Source organism: Erpetoichthys calabaricus, chromosome 16, assembly GCF_900747795.2.
Source record: "Erpetoichthys calabaricus chromosome 16, fErpCal1.3, whole genome shotgun sequence".
Classification (NCBI taxonomy): Eukaryota; Metazoa; Chordata; class Cladistia; order Polypteriformes; family Polypteridae; genus Erpetoichthys; species Erpetoichthys calabaricus.
Window position 1 is genome coordinate 77,206,192 of NC_041409.2, and position 21,458 is coordinate 77,227,649.

Here is a 21,458-nt window from a genome sequence, read left to right on the forward strand (position 1 = left end):
TCAGCACTTGTGCTCTTTTGCAATAACCTTTCACCCCAGGGGGGTGTGGTTTCCTGACAAATCAAATCACAGTTCATGCCAGGTGGTTAGTTTCATTTTGATTTACTTCCATAATTATGTGAGAACTCACAAGTGACTGTATCCCTCCCTTGAGAGGAATAGTACGAGGAATATCAACTTAGATTAGACAAACTTTATTAATCCCATGCAGAAATTGAAAATATCCACTAAAATGATTATTTCCAGATCCCTTTTGTTGTCATAAATATGAGTCAGAAACTCAGAAGATGGGTTTTCTTTTACTGAAGCTCAAGAGGACATTTTTGGTAAGTTTTAGGCTTTTATTTTCTGGTGGTGCTTTGTGCTTCATTGTGTCAATTGTAAAGCCCCTGTCTGGGCAAGACACGATTTTTTTTTTTTAAAGAAAACAATGGACTTTGGAACACAATTTTGTGTAGAAAATGCTTATTTTATACATTAAACACACACAATGTTTGTGAAGAAATAAATTTGACTTGGGGAAAAATACCAAAACTTACCCTTGAACAGCAGAACCTGGTCACTGATTAAGATGGCGGCAGGAAGGAAAACCTGCAGCCACCATAGCCCTCCAGGACTGGAGATGGATACCCCAGTGCAGTCAGTGACAAACACGGTGAAAGGTTTAAGGGCCAGTGGGTCATTCACTGCTGTCCGAATACAGTTTGGACACTGAAATGAGAAACGTCAGGTGTTGAGCACAAATGAAAATCAGCAAAGTATGCAATGTGTCAGCATGATTAAGTGACTAAACACACTAAATTCAATAAAAGTTTGTTTCATGTTTCTCCACATAACTAAATGATGCAGTCCATCTCAAATTATAGTTCTGCTCCGCTTGAAGCTGCCTATCATAATCACCAAAACTTTTCAAAACACCCCTTGTCCAGTTTTATGGGTGCCTTTTCCACACAAATTCTGGAGGATAACCACCCAAGATGGATACGCACAGGACTTGTACGACCATCTGAAAATGGAGCTTCAAAGCCCCTGTCAGTTTTAAGCCACTTGTTCAGCTCAGTTTGAGGAGCTCTTAAGCTTTCAGATTAATTTGAGCCCCAAAAAACATTTCAATACCTTAATATTTTATTTCTTCCTTTGTTTCCAGTCATATACAATACTTTGGTACACAGGTTCAGAACAATGCAGTACATATTTGGTAATTGTAGAAACACACAATACTGGATTGTTTGCTTGCACCTCCATCCTACCTCACACCGCCAATATAAAATACTTAGCTTTAAAGTCCCGTCGGACCACCTTGCTGACCACACTCACCTCACCATGGAGAACAGCCAACATCTCCATTCATTACTTTCTTCACTTTAAAGAGTGGAAGATGCAACAGACCTTCCTTTTGACGGTGTGTTTTTGTTCTTCATAAAAATAAAATATACAGCATCAAACTATTCTCTTGGTCAAAAGGTTCTTTTGAACCATTGATAAGCTTTGACCATATGGTTTCGGTCAAAATAACTCAAAATCTGATCAACATAACACAATAATAGGAACTTCTCCTCTATAAACGGTTTTGAGTCCTGGTGTGCTGCAGTACTACGTAGGGAATGGCGACTGGTGGACAGTGGAAGGGTACGTACGGGCTGCTGCTTCCAGGAGTTGTCCTTTCATTTTTAGCAGTGCCATCCTCTTACACAATAACAAAAATGTAAAAATTGGGGGAGAAGGACGCCCTCAGTTCGAGTCACTCTGCCGTCCTCTCTGCTCGTCTTAAATGGCACCCTTATCACTCCAGTGCACCACCCCAAGCTATGTCCACGTGAATTCATGGTGGTCTGGCTGGCCCTGCCAGCTAAGCCAGTCTCTCTGCCGAGACTTGTATTGCTTCAGACTCTTTGCGAAAGTGTGCTTTGTATTTTCCTTTTTGCATCCACATAACACATAAATATGGAAGATAAAAATATAACTTGTTTAAAACGTTTTTGGAGTTAACCATTAACTCCAGAAGAGTTAAAAAAAAAAAAATAGCAGCTCAGAATGACAGTCCGAAAAATGGGCTTAATAAAAATAAAAAAGCCCCTGTACAGAAGCAAGTGGAGCACACCTCATAGGTGACTTTCACCAGCTGTCGATTAAAATGTGTTGCAGAAGAATAAAACGGATCATATTTACAGAAGACATTCCCAACTGCAAAGAGCTTACATGAACACGGAATTCTAGTTTTTGCAAATAAGGCCAAAATGAGAGAGAAAAACTAAATATATGCAATCTCACGAGTGCCGTAAAAACGGGACCTATTTACATGGATACCTCGCTTATAAAAATAGACTCCTTAATAAAACGAGCTGTGCCATTCACAAACTAGAGGGCTGCTGCATTGTGGGGGAGGCCTCACACTCCTTCACGCCGCCTTCTTCAGCTCTCATGTACATGAGGAAGAGCGTAACAGTGGCAAATGTGGCTGCGTTAACTGGAAAGGCTCGGAGGAGGGTGGACGTCAGTCCCCGCGTGAACACTCGCCAGCCTTCTTTGGCGAGGCTTTGTTGGACACAGTCCATGATCCCTTTGTATTGGTTCACCCCACCCACCCCGTCTGCCTGAAGCCGGGACTTGATCACGTCCGCAGGGTAAGTGGACAACCATGATGCGATGCCAGACATGCCCCCTGCAAACAGCAGTTTGGGAATCATGTAAGAGTCATCTGGGTCACAGCCCAAAGAGCGGGTCAGGTAGTCATAGGTGAGGAAGTAGATGCCGAAGGCTGGCGTCTCACGCATAAGGGTGGTCAACATGCCGCGGTTGATGCCCCGTACTCCTTCCTTCTGGTAGATTCTCACAAGGCAGTCCAACGAGTTCTTGTAGAGGCGCTTCTTGGACTTGTATTCCCCCGTACCCTGCAGCTGCATGCGCGTCTTGGCCAACTCCATTGGACAACAGACAACACACTGGATGGCTCCTGCAGCTGAGCCAGCAAGGAATTGGTTTTGTGGCGTATCCTTGCCAAGTCGGCGCATAACATTGCCCTGCACCCCAAACACAATAGCATTGATGAAGGTCAGTCCCATCATGGGGGAGCCGATCCCCTTAAAAAGTCCCAGGACCTGGAAAAAAAACCAAAACAAGATCAGAGCTAAAAGTGGACAGGAGATGAGAATACACGGTTAGAATGAAGACCACTCTACTGGGCTAGTCATGTGAAAAAGTAAATACCCCCAATGGAAACTGTTGACTTTTTCAACATATTTGAACAGACAAACGTAAGATCTTCATGTGAACAGTGCCCACAAATAAAGGTGATCTACTGGAACAAATGACACATAAAATCAACATGGTGAATTCATTCTCATGATCTAAATAAACAAAAAATGCTGATTTGTCACATGGAAAAAATAAGTTCACCCCTGCATTTATCACCACTTCAGATCCATAAGATTAGAATCAAGTGTTCCAGATTCAGTACCAATAATTAGAACCTCGTTATCAAGTCAAGATCAAAAGAGCTCTCCAAGGCCCTCAAAAATAAGGTTGGGGATTTAAATTATTTGAACTCAATAAATTTATTTGAAATCACAAAGGAAAATTGTCTACAACCAATGTGGATTTCACACAACTGCTAATTTGTCCAGGACTGGCTGGCCCAGACAATTAAGCCCAAGAACAGAAAGTTAGACACTAACTTTTGCAAGATTTACCTGAAGATCTCACTTTTTAGTTTCAAAGCACGTATCTACAATTCGCAAGAGGGAGTACAAATTTGACCTGCATGCGAGGAATGCCAGGAAAGAGCTTTTGCTGTCCAGTAAGAACATTAGGTCAAGACTACACTTTGCCACTGAACAGCTAGTCAAAGAACAAGCCTTCTGGATCAATGTAAAGATAGGGTTGTTTGGTGACAGTAACAGTAGACATGTTTGGTGCAAACTGAAGACAGCATTTCAGGAGAAGAACCTCACACCAAATGTGAAGCACAGTGGTGGAAAGGTTATGGTCTAACGCCCTGAGCAGCTTGCAGTTATCGAGTCAACTATAAATTCTGCATCATGTCGAAGTTTGAGGAGAATGTAAGGACATTTGCTGAAATAGTTCAAGTGGAAATTGACTTTTTAACTTGTTAATGATCCTACACACCCTAGCAATACACCAAGGAATGGCTCAAAAGAAAGAAATGGAGTCTTGTGGACTGGCCTGGTCAAGGCCTTGGATTTGAATCCCATTGAAATGTTGTAGGAGGATTTAAAACTGGTGGCACATGCAAGAAAACCCACAAATATCTTGCATCAAGGGATGGTAAAAAATATCACTTGAGTCAATGTCAGAGACTGATGGGTAGTTTTGCAAAACACCTACAAGAACTCATTTTTGCTACAGGGGGCAATACCAACTTCTGAGGCCATAGGTGGACTTACTTTTTTCCCAGATGACTATTACGTTGATTGAGATTTTTGTTGAATAAATGATTAAGACGACCAATTTTCCTTGTGTTTTATTCAAGTATATTACCTTTATTTGTCCGTACTGTTTGTGTGAAAATCTACTGTTTGCATGTTCAAATATGTTGAAAAAGACAACACATTTCATCGGGTGTACTTACTTTTTCACAAGACTGTATGCTGAGGAGTGCACACGGTCGGGTTTCATAAAATGATACATGGCTAAGGTTAACATGCACAGTCCAAGCACAAGCCTTCAATTCCTTGAAGGTAATCTTTAGATCCCCAACACTTTCATTGATACCACATTCACAAGATGAGGGCACCCACATCCAGGGACAGTGCCTGCTTGGCAGCCAAGCTTGCCAGACTAGTCTCCAGACCCCACTACTTTAAAAATTCATTAACTGGGGCCAGAAAAAGTCTGATCAGACAAAATTAAGTAATTAACTACACCAGTTTCCCTGTGACTATAATTCATTTAGACTCAATTCAGAAGATTCTTAAAAGATCTGACAGCTTAGAAAGCAACGCAGATAAGAGTGGACCTCACTATTCCAGACTGGCCAACTTTCATCTTTGCAGCCTCAAATGCACTGAGGAGCTTACAGTGGAACAGACCATCATACAGGATTGCTTGGGTATGTAGTCCATGACATGAGTGGTAAAAAGATAACCAGAAATAAAACCTAAATAAGGGGTGGATACAAGTCCCCCAACACCCTCATCCTCTTCTGCATTGTTTACCATATTGGGCACCCGGTGAACGGAGGCTACACAAAATGGGCAGAGATAAATGAATATCCTCATAGGCTGTATGAGATGTTGCTTATCCCACATGTCCTTCTGTACTTTAATGTTTGAGTGATCAACACAAGGTGCAGATAACCATGCAGACAAACCTTAGAGTACTGTCTTCAGTTTTGGACTCCATATTATAAAAAAAGATGCAGCAGCACTAGAGAAAGTCCATAGCAGAGCAACTAGGCTGATTATGGCACGAGCGATGAAGAGATTAAAGGAGCTCAACTTTTTTAGTTTAAGAAGACCAGGATTATGAAATGACATGACCAAATCATTTAAAATTATGAAAGGAATTATTAGCACAGTGGATCCCAGCTGTTACTTAAAAATTAGTTCTGCATTATGAACACACAAACATGGTTCAAAAGGCGAGGGAAGATTTTGTAAAAATGGTAGAAAAGTGTTCTGTACAAAAAGAATCACTGACACATGGAATAAATTACCAAGTAGTGTGGTGGACAGTAGGACTTGGTGACCTTCAAATCTCAATTTGAGGCTATTTTGAAAAATCTAGGTGAACAGGTCAATCAATCCTTAACAAGCTTGTTGGGCCAAATGGCCTGTTCTTGTCACAATGTTCTAAATACAAGTAACTTTTCTTTTGACTTTAAATTACTGTATCTTTCCGTAATTACAACAGCACTGAAGAATAAATAACTCAACCACCATATATTTTGCTATCACTTGCTAGAGTAGTTTATGAAAGGGTGAATGTTAAGTGGGAAGCAGGATTACACAGAGGTTAGTGCAGTTACCCAAAGCTGGTCTTTGTCTTTATGATATATGCATGTTCTCTCCATGTCAAAGTGGCTTTTCTCCTACAAATCAGCATGGTAGGTTGATTAGTGATGCTAAATTGTGTACTGTGATGGCATGGAACTCCTTCCAGGATTGGTTTTTTGCTTTGCAGCCAGTGCTACAGGACCTAAAGCCCTGTAGTGAAGATGTAGAAGCAGAAAATGGTTTGATAAGGTCTGCACAGAACTGAAAAACGTAAGTCTAAGAGCCATTTGTTAGTTACTAAGGTTATGTTAAATTGATAGAAGTATTTTTAGTTATATTACAATGTTTGCTTATATACTGTATTCATGCATAGGCTATGGGAGGTTTTATTATAACCCCCACAAGCTAAACTATAAATGGAATATTCTAATTATTTCTTGTCCCTCTGACAAAAGAATAGTTCCAGTTTACGATCTGGCTTGAAGCTTGTAAGACATGGAGGGCAAACAGTTTCAAATGTATTAACTGTATTGAATTTGCCATACATACAGAATATACTGAATATATTAAGTAAAGGATATGCAAGTTTGCAATAGAGAAATAACACAAACTTTAAGTATAGAAAGTAATGGAATTTTAACAAGAAAAAGCTAAGTTAGTAGAAGAAACATTTTTTCCCTTTTTGACTTTTATTCTGCACGTGTAATAACCTTTTCTCTATTTTTGTGTGAACTATTTTGGTTTGAATTTTCACTAAACCTTTTTTTTTTTTTTTTTTTAAATGAACTTGAATGGACTGAGAAATTTCTTTTGTTGTGCATGCTAGAGCCTACCTTGCCAACTCAGTAGCTGCTTGATTTTGGGAGCCTAGAAAAGACGCAGCTACAGTAAGGGTGCTCTTCAGTTCTACTGCAAATTCAAATGTAGAAATTTGAAAACAATGGTTATAAATAATGAAGTTTATATAAAAACATCAGTCAAATAAATATAAGAAATTGACGGACATTGCCAGTCTGCTGCGTTAGGGCTAGAGGCCCACAGTTGATGTAGGTTATTGCCATTTTACTAAACCAAACGATCAAAGACCATGTGTTATTGTGTATTAATGTGTAGACATGGAAACAGTATGAGCCTGTCAAATAGGAAGTGTAGTGTAAGTGAAACTGACCATGCTGAGGACACATGAGAAGACTGCAGATGGAAGGAACATCAGGGTGACGTCAGATATATACAGTAATCCCTCCTCCATCACGGGGGTTGCGTTCCAGAGCCACCCGCGAAATAAGAAAATCCGCGAAGTAGAAACCATATGTTTATATGGTTATTTTTATATTGTCATGCTTGGGTCACAGATTTGCGCAGAAACACAGCAGGTTGTAGAGAAACAGGAACGTTATTCAAACACTGCAAACAAACATTTGTCTCTTTTTCAAAAGTTTAAACTGTGCTCCATGACAAGATAGAGATGACAGTTCAGTCTCAGAATTAAAAGAATGCAAACATATCTTCCTCTTCAAAGGAGCAAACAAATCAATAGGGCTGTTTGGCTTTTAAGTATGCGAAGCACCGCGGCACAAAGCTGTTGAAGGCGGCAGCTCACACCCCCTCCGTCAGGAGCAGAGATAGAGATAGAGAGACAGAGAAAAACAAACAATCAAAAATCAATACGTGCCCTTCGAGCTTTTAAGTATGCGAAGCACCGTGCAGCATGTCGCTTCACGAAGCAGCTGCACAGAAGGGAGCAACGTGAAGATAATCTTTCAGCATTTTTAGACGAGCGTCCGTATCGTCTAGGTGTGCGAACAGCCCCCCTGCTCACACCCTCTACGTCAGGATCAGAAAATGTCAGCGCAAGAGAGAGAGAGAGAGAGAGAGAGAAAAAAAAGTAAGCTGGGTAGCTTCTCAGCCATCTGCCAATAGCGTCCCTTGTATGAAATCAACTGGGCAAACCAACTGAGGAAGCATGGACCAGAAATTAAAAGACCCATTGTCCGCAGAAATCCGCGAACCAGCAAAAAATCTGCGATATATATTTAAATATGCTTACATATAAAATCCGCGATAGAGTGAAGCCGCGAAAGGCGAAGCGCGATATAGCGAGGGATCACTGTACTTTCTGTTGTGCTTCACTGCAGCACTGTCTCCTTGGACGTGTATTTAACTGTGTCATGAAAGGCCGCTTGCTAACTCACTTGTTTTTTTTACAATTCTCTCACTTTACATGTGCTGTACACATATAATTCTGTGCTTTTGTGCAAGTTTATCTTTATGAACAAACTAATTGTTCTTTGATTTCAACACAAAGGTGAATATAAAATTACTGATATCCTTGCAAAAAGGAGACCAGAGTTCTCATGAATAAGGTGACCGGCTGTGATGTAATGTGCCCAGCAGAGGGCATCCATATACAACTTTGTCAGCAGACAAACTTTCCATTGTCAGCAGAGAGGAAGGGTTCACTTACAGCACTGTCATGTTGGTGGGCTCAGACAAGTAAACTTGAGGAGTCTGTCTGTGTTAAATGAAAGACAATCTTATACGGATGGCCAAGGATCAGATTACATCAAGAAGGGCTCTTACTGGAGATGTCTTTATAAAAATGAGGCTCAAGACTGAAAGTCTGATCAAGTCCATTTCAGTGGTTCTCCAAGTTGTATTTCTCCCATACAGGAAAATACTTGCTTACTATCAAGTGTTTCACAAGAATGCAGTAGTACAGCAATTACAGGAAGCTTCATATTGCTGAATCCAGCTTTTCTGCCAACTCACTGGGCATAACAACAGGGCTCCGACAGGAATGACAGCACCAGTATTTTGGTTGATTTTTGGGAAGGAGTTCAAGACATGGGGGCTGGCGAGTGTGCCTTCTTAAACTGAATGGTTTAGAGTTCAGACTCATGCATCTAAATAAACCAGTTCACTTTGTTTTGAACGACTAGGGAAAGGAGAAACAGATAAAGGTTGTTCCAACTTAAACTTGAGTACAGTTGCGCCAAAGGCTTCTAATGACTCTAGACCAGATGTTCTAAAATTCAGCCCTGAGGACCCCATGTGGTTGCAGGTTTTTGTTTGAACTGACTTCTGTTTTTAATTGGACCTTTAGGCTGATTAAGCAAGCTGATATTTCCCAGTTTCTGTGTTTTGGGGTTACTGTAGTTTTGTCATTTTCTACATTAAGTAGGGGAAATATTTATTAGAATGCACCAAGCATGCAATGTATGTTACAAAGGGATGCTTTTTGAGCAACTTTTTTTTTTTTATTCATGATTTTCCTCTAATTTTCCAGGTTATTTACTCTACTATTTATCAACTAGCTATTCTAAGATGGGTTGAAATCTAAGTAATCAAAGTTGACCTCAGTGTTAGCATTTGCAGTGCACCATGCAATGCATGTGCCATTTGGTATGGGATTCGTAAAAGCAGTGTTAATGTTTGTGATGTGCCAGTTGTTGGAATGATAAATGAAATGTATTTTATTACTAAAAATGTTTGTGCTGCACCATCTTTTGGAATGACAGAGACACAGCAACCAGACAGACAAACAGGCACACATCTTTTTATTAAGGCAGACGAGCACATTAGTGGAACTGGAGATGAAGTACATAGTTGCAGCTCATAGCATTTACTGTCGTTGGTCCAGTTATCTGCACTGCTTATTGTTAATGTCATTATTAGGACACAATTAAGGGAACAAACTACAAATAAAAACCCTAAAGTTTATAGCATTTATATCCACAGCAAAAAATACTAATATTTCTGTACATCTTAGAAATGTTTATTTAAAAAAAAAAATCTTGTGCTTCACTGAAAGAAGAATAACAGAAAAGAGCAGCTCATTAAACAATGAGGTCAATTAGAGGTAAAATGACTCCTTGATTGTGAATCAGGCTGGAACAAAAACCTGCAGCGACATGGGAGTCCCCAGGACCAAGTCTGAGAACCACTGATCTAGAAGACACAATATTTATCCAGCTGCAATACTATTGCACATTGGGGATGAGGGCTGACGTACTCACACAGGGAGAACATGTTACACACCGACAGAGTCTGCTCACAGAATTCAGGAGCCGAGAGGCAGCAGTGCCAACTAATATGAGTGTGCTACATGCTGAAGTTTGATCCTTCTATCCATCCTCAAAGCAATACAGTCCAGATTTGCTGGAGTCAATGCCTTATGATGCCGAGGCCCAAAACGGAAATCAACTCTGAAGTTGCTGCAAATTCAAAGGACATATGCAGAGGCCAGCTGATATATTGTCACCAATTGGCCTCCCCGGCCTCTCTTTTGTGTGAGGGGAAAACCCATAAAAAAAAAAAAAAAAAAAAACACAACAAGGTCATGCCAATCGCAGGGAGACAATGCCATCATCTCAAATGGAAATGTTCAAATCCTTTTCTGGTCATGGTTATACCATCATGCCACGTCCTCCTTCTAAGGTGCAAAAATTTCCACAAAATTATAAAGGGCAGTTAAAAAAATACATTTACTGTCTTTTACGGAGGACATAACTGATGCGATTTGGCATTTAAAAAAAAAAAAACAAAGGTTGCTGAAGTACACTTACAGCGTGAGGTGGGTACAGACAAGATATTTCCTTGGAAATACTTCATTGTTAATCAATCAATCAAATCAATCAATATCTTTATTGTCATTGTAGCAATTAGTAGTGTTGTATTCTAGTGGCAATCAGCTTGATTGTACAGCATATGCAGCCATCTAGCAGAATTAGTTTATTACCAGCAAACGGTTCAGAGTTAAGTAACCTGGATTTTGGATCACATTTATGTGACTTGTGTTCAGGACCAGGAAGATAACAGTAAACTAGAAGTGACCTGCAGTAAAAACTTGAATGGTGTTGCATCTAACGGAGATAACATGTACTGTGCTTTGCTGTGAAAGACTCAGAGAGGATTAAACTGCTTTGAGCCCATAATTCCATTTCTAGTGTAGCACATGGTTTTGTCAATCAGCTTCTCAGGTTACAAGAGAGCTAAAACAAGCGACAAGAGAGTCAGATGACATGGAAAGGGAGATGTCAGGTGGAGGTCACCCTTGTGTTACCACAGCCTATTGACAGGAATCTCAGAGCAGTACTGGAAATCTTGAAACAATATTTACATGAGACCATTTCTTACACAATACGAACCTTGTGAGGAAGGTGCAATCTTGATTGCTGGAAGTACTATATAAATGAAAATACCCAAGATAAATATAATGGTGGATAAATGTCAGCCATCTGCTTTTTGGATGTGGTGCTACATCAATGGTATGTCATGTTGAAAGTGATTGATGTCCAAATACTTACCGATTCCTGCCTCACGATGGACTGAAAGCAGTGGAACGTCCCTCGGTAAAGAGGCTTGTCCACACTCTGAACCTGAAGGCGTACCTGCCAAAGCACAAGGGGAGATGTTAACCACAACGTCATTCAGGATAAATTCCTAACTGGCATATCAGTGGATTAAAAAAAAATTAATCGGTAATACTTAGCTCAACACTTGACAAATGATTCACTTCAGTGTAATGAAGTTTTACAAACAATAAAATCGGCAATAACTTATAAAATAAAAAAAAAGGATAGTAAATAAAAAGTAGTGTCTTTAGCACAAAAATCAAAAACAAGGATCCACCGAGACAGTACTTACTAGGTAACTCCTTCAGGAAGAGGCTTATCCCTCATCTACAACAAAGTAACACTTTTGCTGTTAATGAAGACAGCCCCTGGCTCAAAAATAAAGGCAGTTAAAAGGCATACAGAAAATTATTACCCGCCACGACATTGCAAAAACTTAGGAAGTGTTCACACCCTGAAGCATCAAACCAAAATTCACACATTATCAATTGTTATTTAAGGCCTTTAGAAACTTATAAAGTACCCTTGCACACAGATCCTAAATGTATCAGCAGAAAATGGTGTCTACAACACAAAACCAAAAACTGCAATGCCCCACATGAATTAAATGTTAGAGAGCACGCAGGGCAGGGGTAATTTGTTTGTATGTGTAAACAGGCTGAGCAGTACTACGGCACAGAATTTAGTGCTGTCACCTCATGATTCCACACTAATGGATTCAAATCCTGGCATAATCACTCCTTATCAAGACTGCATCTTCTTCCGGTGTTCAACATTTAATGGTTTACAAGCACCCCCCAAAGATACTCCGGTGAGACACAGTAGTGACTCTAAACTGGTCAGCTGTAAGGGAGTGGACTCTATGCAGGACTCATTCTTGCCTTGCACTCAATGCTACTCTTCGCCACTCTAAAATTGTATTGAGTTGGTTTGAATAAAACTCAGTCATTACTACAGTAATGCAGCCCACTCCTATCAACTTTAACTGTATTTTGCTTTTTAGTTTGGGCTTCTTCACATTCTTTTAACACTGGATCTCACGACTTCTCCCAGCTCCTGAGATTAGGGATCAGTCATTTGAAAACCTATTGTGACCAAATCTACAACAGTTTGTTCACTGTTAATACGAGGAGAAGGGCAGGTTATCCTCTTGATTGTCTTTGGACATCAACTGTAGGATTTCTGAGGTTTATTTTTTGGTAGTATTTGTGCAATACAGGTGCACAGAGAACATTTTATAGCACCCAACAGCCTTGCGATAGACTGATGCTCCATCCTGGAAAGGCTTCTAACTGATGCCCAAAGTTACCAGTATAGGCCCTGTGCTGCACAGCTCTGTGAACATTAATGAAGCAACTAAGGCTAGTTGGAAAGCTGCACCCCATGTTTAATTGTTCAAATGCACAAAACATATTAAGGCAAATGGGTCTATGCCTATACACCAGAGGTCTGTAGACCAGAAATGCTATCTTGGCAGGCCATATGAGGCTAATGGACTGCCTATTTAACAGCACCAGGGGTCCCTTTGACGACCTCCTTCAATGTCATTGACACATTAACAATTTTAACACTGTGTTGCCACAAGTCAGCCCTACAGGGATTGGCTACAGCTGGCAATTTAATACAAACAACTATTTTTTGACCGAGTTGGTCAGGAGTGGGTGTTCTGGTGCATGTGAAACACAAGGCAACCAACTGGCAGAGCAGTTTGGTCTCACCTGCTGAGCAATCGTCACATTCAACAGTCACACAGAGTAACACAGAAATCCGCAATAAGCAACATCATTTTAAGAAATGGCCATTCTGGTTAAATACCAAAAGGTTGTACTCATTTATAATTTGGAAAACTTCAAGTAACTAAGACCTGCATTAATACACAATATAAATTTCTTTTAATTTCGGCATTTACTTATTTAGGGTTGCAAAGTGCTACAGTTGTTCGTGCTGCCACTTCTTAATTCCAGAGTCCAGCACATGTAAACTCTACACAGCAATCACAATTGTTCCTTTCACGTCCCAAGGACATGCATGTTGGGTTAAACTGCAGCCACAAACTGGCACTGTATGGGTGAGCGAGTGTGCGTGTGTGTGCCGTTCATTGACTTCATGACTTATGCAGGATTAAATGCTTCACTGCACCAGATGGTGCCCCAGAACACTATCGCTGGAGTTATTTTTTATAGCTGATTATCTGAGTCAAAGATCATTGAATCCATCTATCCGTTATCTGAAATACTAAAAATAAATTTTTATGTTTAATTCTATAGAGACCAGAAGTAAACACCCCCACCAGCCTCCCAGCAATGGTGCAAAATGTCTAAGTATAAGCCTACCAGATTGCACCTTCTAGAAGTTTTTATTGCATTGTCATCTAGCATTGTTTTGCCAACTCACCTTGACTGTATCGAAGGGATGTCCAACAAGCACTCCTGCTGCCCCTGAAACCAAATCAGACAGGAGTAGTTAGGACATTCTCATATGGCTGAAACCTATAAACACAAAGAAACCTTAAGTTTCATTTTTGGCAGAGTATTTGTATCAGGCCTTCATCCCCAAACAAACCTAGCTTAGGCTAAATGGTACAGTAACTGTAAAACTGGTGCAGTCTGTTTAAGTTAGTTTCCCATGATGGACTGCTGTTCCATCCAGACCTGGCTCCCGCCTTGCATGCACTCCTGCTCTGATATTCGACAGATGCCACAATGGCCCTCGAATGGATTCAGGGAGTATTTGTGTTTAACTGTAGTGTACCACCTCCAAAAGGGGCTAAAATATGTACACTACCAAGAAGCATCATCAAGCAGTAGTTAATTCAGAGGAAAACAGGAAATCAATGCCCAGTACTCTCACCACTATCAATAAAGGATAAATTAAAACTTTAAGGCCCCTTCAAAATTCACTGTATTCATTTAATTAAAAAATGCCCCTATGGCACCCTGCAGATGCCTACCCTCAAATATGCTAGCAACATTTTGCTACTCTCCCACGAGACCACTCTTTCATTTACTGGGGAACGACAGTGAAGGCCGTGAAGGAGCAAACCATTCCAAAATCTTTTCTAAAACACAATGACCATGGAATGATGGAGGCCAGAGAGTCCAGTTGGATGAAATTTAGCACCATTGCTGCTCTTCAAGAGAGGTCATTTAACTATAAAAAAAAGAGACAAAATATTCTGCCAGGTCAGGGAGAATGAGGTATATTCATGAACACAACGAAGAGAAAGAACAAAAGGGGTACGATTGTGGGCATACCAAGGAAAACAGTGCTCTTCAAAATAAACATCTCGAACAGTAGAAAACTGTTCTTTTTTGGCTATAGCTAGCTCAGAATCCTGTAAATGCCAGAAGTGACTCTACTCTGTTGGGCCCTTGAGCAAGGCCCTTAACCTGCAATTGCTTCATCCTGGGTGTGACGTTAATCTGCACCTAGCAGGTCCTCCAACTTTCAGGGAAAAATTGGGGATTGGTGACAGGATTGGCACTCCAGTCACCGTAAAAAAAACCTCGCACTGTTCCAGTGTGGTGCTGAGCTGTCACCCACAGCACTCAGGTCTCAATCCAGGTGGTCTGTCATGTGGTGGGTGTGGCAATGGGCTATCATCACATGCTCCCTCTCTCTCTCTCTAGTTCAGAGTAACACGCACATTTTTAAATTTCTGCTATAAAATTTATCAAAAAAATAAATACACACTACATTCTTACAAAAGATGCACAAGCCAGCTGTGAAGTGTGGAGTCACTTTTCAATCTCAGGGCTCAGATGGTTTATAATGGAATGAACCCAAAACACAGTGTCCCACAATTTGTAATCAGACAGTCCAAGAAAATGTATAGATGAACATGCAAGTGTGCCCTGTAAAAAAAACATGCGAGACACAGGGTGATTTTATGCTTTATATACAACTTTATCAGTATTAAGTCTGGATGCCACAAGTTGAAAATTGGATGGATGGATAAAACAAAAATTGACATTTTAGGTTTGCAAGAATATAGAGGATACTACAGCTATTTTTCACCCCTGTAGTTAGTTATCACAGCAATCTTAATACCAGATGTTACCATATTTTTTCAGTAAGAAACCTTAACCAGTATGACCTAAGTAGTCAGTAGTCAAACTAGCAATTTTGTGGCTTACATAGTCCAGTGTGATCCTGTCTGGCCACACTCCTAGTCCTAAAACCAACAGAGGCCACAGCAGCTACTAGATCACATCAGGACATAAAATTCAATTGCTGTTAAATTAAAGAAAAAAAAAACGAAGACTTTCACCAAACATTCTGAAACCTGCTCACCCTAGGAAAGAAGGTGGAGTTGTGGGCAACTTATTTACTCCACGTTAGCAAAACACCACGTGATTTACTGTCCAAGCAGGTTCATAACCAGAACTTGTTATTTTTTCACCGAACTGACAAACAGGTGCACAGCTTGTGATATGAAGCAATCAGAATGTCTCTGTTCATGTAGAAGCTTAAAGAGAGATCCAAATGAACAGGACATGCAGGCCACACACAGGGACTCCAGCTCTGTTACTGCTATAGTTTATTCATACCTGTTTTGTTTCCAAAGACAGTTTATGTGAAGCACATCCAACTCACCTTTATGTTACTATATGAACAGTTACAGAAAACTGAATTAATTTTACATTCATTCACCAGCAAAATGTTTACTTGGACAGTTTTGTGTGGTCAAGAAATTTGACACATATTTTGTGTATGTGGAAGAAAACCAGAGTACCTATAAAAAAAGCTCCAGACCACCAATAAGAATGTCAATAGACAAAGACTAGGCCTGAACAGTATCTGCCCCACAATGCCACCTATTGCATTTAAATCCACTGGATACATTTAAAGAAGTAATATAAAAAATAGCATGCTCCACTGCTGAGGCAACTCAAACCAGAATACCAAGTGTAAATAGTAGCAGTAACACAGTAAAGTTTAACCTATATACAACAAAGCAACAAGTTCACATAAAGCACACAAAGCCAGTCAAAAGTATGCAGACTCGAGTGAATTGCAGTTCACTAAATCTCCCCTCTGACCACACATTTACAGAAACTGATTAACTCAAGTTTTACATCTTTAAATATGAAATAAGGATGGGCAGGTGTCAAGTTTTCAATGCAATGGGTAGATGATTCCTCCTAGGCTGAGTCTGCTATTAGCCCAGGGCTGTTGGGATATGCTGCAACTTGCAGATTTCATAATAGTCAAGGAGACTTGAGATGATGGATTAGCTCAGCTGCTGGTTTTCAAGTTTGAAAAATAAGGCAAAAAAATACAAAGAATGTATCCAAATAAACATCATACCAAGCTCCATGACTAGTTTTGTAACATGTACCCAAGAAATGATTCAATGAATCACTTTATTACAATACTTACTTTTACATTTTATCCATTATCAAACCTGCCTATTCAGGTTTGATTCCAGCAGCATAGGGTGCAAGGTTCTATTCAATAAGGGCATGCACAAAAAGGCAAGCTTCAAAAGGGCAACCTCAATTGGGCGTGGCGAATAAAGGTGCACGTAAATAAAGGCGAGCTTCAAAAGGGTGACCTCAATTGGGCGCAGTGAATAAAGGCAAACACAACAAAATTATTACAGAAAATTTATTAGATAAAGGCAATGATTGAACGTATAAAAAGGCGAAAGCAAGAATATTAAAACATTCGCTCAATTGAGGTCGCCCTTTTGAAGCTCGCCTTTATTTACGCGCGACTTTATTCGCCGCGCCCAATTGAAGCTCGCCTTTTTGAAGGATACCCTTGGAAATTGCCATCCATATCTGCTTCATTTTAAGTTGTCTCCCCAAACCTGTATGATCCTTTCCTTAATCAGAACACTTTAATACACAATACAATGATTTAGACAAAACCTCAGACTTCATGAAGAAATTAAGAAAATGAATTTTGTTGAACTCTGATCCTGGTCTCTAAAGGGAACAGACAGCATGAACTGATAACATGCAGAGTTCACAATTTCATCAGAATGGTGTGAGCATGAAGGAGGGGAAAAAATCTGCTGTGCTCCGCAGGCTTGTCTGTCAATATAGGATATCGAAAGCCCTACAAGTGAGGCAATTGTGAAATTAAAAGTTCAAATGTAGTCCTGGTCTTCTAAGAAATTAACACAACACATATCTGAAACAAAGGGCTTGATCAGACAAGGATTAGCAAGACTTTATATTCAGAGGGGAATAAAGATGATCAAGCTCTGACCTTTAAGTGTAGACTCAGAAAGAAGACCAGGCTTAGCAGTGCCAAGTTTTTAACTACAGTGAATGAGGGATTTCTCATCTAGGGATGGCTGCTAATGTGCAGAGGATGTTACAGGGATAAACATAAGCTCTTCCTCAACCCTGAACTAGACTTAGGGAAATCAATTAGGAATATATGTTGGTAGTATGTATGAGATGCACTAGATTCCACCATCCGCTTCAATCCAAGACATACCATGTTTTCCATGCAATAAGATAGCACATCCACTACTATCATGAAGGAGTTACCAGGTTAAGTTTGAATATATTATAGGGGCAGCATAGTGGCTCAGATCACAGCTTGGTTATTGTCCGCATGGATCTTGCTTGTTTCGATATCTGCTCCAATTTTCCCTTCACATCCTAGAGACATGGCAGTGCAAAGTGACTGGCACATGAGACTGCAATTATACCCAGATATGGATTGCCACCCCAACCAGATTTTTGCAGCCACCAACTTGCAGCGGATGGTCCTGTAACTCTATAATCGAATTATATGTTGCAAAAGTGTGGGTGGATGGGTGAGGATCACTGACCCATAAGCAGTCACTAACCTCTAGGACATGTTTCTGTTTAGGCATCTGTTCCCTTCAGATAAACCACTACATTCAAATCCCACACCATACAGACCACTCCATTTTACTTCTAGTGCTTTGCATTTTGAAATCGGAGAAGAACTGCATAAAGCAACCATTCAAATCACCTGGTTGGTAACACTAGCTAATTTTGGCAGCACATCAAGAAAAAACAAACAGTGTATGTAATTCAGGTCATCAGCGATTGGTCTGTCAGAGGGTGTGTGCATTCTGTTCTGTAAAACCGGGCAATCCTCGTAGCTACCACTCTAGGCCACTGTGCTCGGCACCTTGCTTAGGAGGTCAAAGATCGCATGCAAACAAACATAAAAGAACTCTCCTGACTTCTTAGGAATGTGCTGACCAAAATGCTGTTTTCATGCTTCAGCAGAATCAGTAGCCTCTGATCAGATGTTCATGGTTCAAAAGGGAATTAAATGGGTTTGTAGCGGAATACAAAAAATTAGGGCTGCAACAATGTAAGATATGTTTGATAGGTTATACAAAGGTTTTTGGTGGTGGTTTGGGGAGAAGGACATTTGTAGACTCTACTTTCCTGTAGAAAACTGATCCTAATCTCAATGTAAAATGGTAATGATATGTATTGAACTCTGCAAACAGTCCAATTATAAACAAACATTTTGTACACTTTATTCAAATGGTCATTTTATGTGGTATCAGATGAAGCAAAGCCCTTCCTGTTGCATTTGTCATAATGGATTTGAAATCCTCCTCCATACATTTACCAGTTTATTGTCTAGTTGAGCATATATGTGAACAAGCCAGAGCAAGATATCCCAGGAAAGTCAACCTCATAATTCCTCAGAACAAGACCTGGTATAATGCACAGGTAGTGACTAACTCTTCTTAAGGCCGTGTGACATTACTCTACTCTTCCAGCAATTTTGAGCCATAGCCTTTACTTATATAATCCTAGCGAGTCTTTAGTTGTAGGGGTAGGCTCTGTGCACATTAGAGTGGACAACCATTGAATGCTCAACTGGAAGTACAATACATGTATTCCTTATTCCTCGATGCTGCAGGTGTTCTGGACAAGCTTGTCTATCTGATGTCATAACAGTATGGTAAAAGATGGGGTGTGGGGGACAAAGATTGTGGTTGTACTTGTTAACCGTTCATGCAGAGCCTGCTCTGTTGAGCTGCAAGTTATTGGCTGGGCGGACACAAAACGGGGTGAACTGCTGGGAAAGTCAGGCACGCAGTCAGCAAGTTAGACATGCTTGGTTGTTTAAACTGAAATGGTCCAAGGTCAAGATCAGCAGCTACAGGTGGGAAGTCTGACATGCCCCACAACTAAAAAAAAAAAAAAAATCACATAATGTGACATCAGCTTTAAACATTTTGTCACATTCTGGGCTCAGAGTTGAACAAATAAAATTCTTTTTAAAAGCACACTTTATTCTTGAAGTAGTAGAAACTGGTTTAGTCTTTCAGCAAAAATAACCTTCAATAAAACTCAACTGTGTTTTACTCTACTAAGACTTCATAAAACTTAAAACCATCTTCTTCAGAACTGCTCCACTAGAGAGTGGCGGCAATACCACATTCGAGACAGACCAGAAAGAACAAAACCTCAAAGCTAGAGGAAAACAGACTGCATTAGTGAGACAGACACAAACACTTTAAAAGACTTTTATAACTGTGATATGAAAGTTAGGTGTTAAGGGAGTTGACGTTCAGCTGATCCTGCATCTTTTAGAGTAGTGTTTGCATGAATGTGTGTTTATTTTGAAACTAAACCCGGTCTACAACATGAAAGTAAAGCATTTTTTTTTTCAAATTGTGACATATGCAGCAAAAAGTAATTCTTATTTTTAAATCAAGACAGTGATGATTAGGAGTTCAAGTCTAGCTCCAACAAAACAATGTTTGCTATCCAAACATATCTGGAAAATGGAGGGACACTGAAAAGCGTTCTCACTCTCTGCCTAAACCATAAAAGCACAATTACTCCAAGACATGGTCACATGATGCTTGCTTCAATGATTACAGTGGGGCTTTGCTCTGGTCCTGGATGCCTGCAAGTGTTTATTCTAGCCTTTAATTTAACTTCTATTTTAGTTAAAACACAGTTATTTACTTTTCATGCATTTATTGCCTCAGTTTTAAAAAAAAAATCCTACAAGGTTTAATGAATTTAACATAAATGGACAGGTTTATCATATATTGATTGCATGAGTTCTTCTGAGAAGCAAATAAATCCTGATACAAATTTTTGGAATGAAGGGATTGAGTAATACACTGAGAAATAACAGCATGATACATAAAAATGGAAAGGAGTTGAAACAAAAATCTGCAGCTAGCGTAGCCCCCTCAGGCTCAGCGCTGAGCACTCCTGAATTAGATGAAAGCATTCCCCACCTCCCCCCAATTGCAAAAGGAGAAGTGAACCAGTCGTGTTACTACGAGGTCCTGTGGTAGACATTCGAATATTTAGGGAAGGCAACTAAATGTCAAAATAAGCAGTGCTGAACTATTATTTACTAATGTAATTATTATTATGTTATTTTTTTTAAATAATTTTTCATTGGGTGGACACTCCCTATATGCAGCCAATACAGTGCAACTTTGTGACAATGAAGCCACAATGAATCTCATGGCATGTAATGTTTGTCTGTCTAGAACCAAATTTTATTAAACTTTGTAAAGTGTTAAAAGTTATAGTACCCTGAATCAGTGAATGCAGGGGTCATCCCAAATAATTTATTCTTTTATTTCAACTCCTACCTTAGCTAAGTAAGCAGTTATTCATCAGCTTCTATTTTAGTATCAATCCAGAAATTAAACTGCTTATGCTACATCTGTAGCAAATAAGGCTGAATGCTTAGCTTAGCTAAGAATTCATTTATTTATTTTTTTAATTAATGTCTTAGTTATTTAACAGATTATTTACTAATAAGAACACACAAATAGCTTCCCTTTGGCACTGACTGTTTCAACATGCACATCCAGTTCCTTATTTACACACTACCTTTAAAAACTGTGAGAAATACTTTCATTAAAAGTTTCAAATACCTCACAATGCAGATCTCATGGCTTTGCCACACTGTAAGCTTCCAAGAAAAATCAATTCAAAATATGTGCACATTGAAGCTAAGTGAATTAGCATTATACCACCATTCATTTTCCTGATTTTTTACATGTTGTATGTATATTGCTTGTCACTTTAGAATGATTTTTTATTTCTGGAATGTTAAGGTGCCAGTCACATGTACAAATGTTAAATGAATCTCAAGTTTGTAATATGGATTTAGTTTAAAAAAAGGGAAGGCACCTTTTAGCTCACAGGATACAATT

General features: G+C 39.6%; 1 protein-coding gene across 1 annotated transcript in view; it reads right to left on the reverse strand.

The window, feature by feature from the left end:
- Positions 1-1,107: 1,107 nt before the first annotated feature.
- Positions 1,108-21,458, reverse strand: part of LOC114666374 (mitochondrial basic amino acids transporter) — a 36,177-nt gene continuing 15,826 nt past the window's right edge. The window contains exons 2-4 of the mRNA XM_028821210.2: positions 13,703-13,746; positions 11,261-11,344; positions 1,108-3,098 (exon numbers count right to left, since the gene is read on the reverse strand). Of these exons, the coding sequence (XP_028677043.1) occupies positions 2,352-3,098; positions 11,261-11,344; positions 13,703-13,746 (875 nt within the window). The 3' untranslated portion in view covers positions 1,108-2,351. The remainder of the gene's footprint in view (positions 3,099-11,260; positions 11,345-13,702; positions 13,747-21,458) is intronic.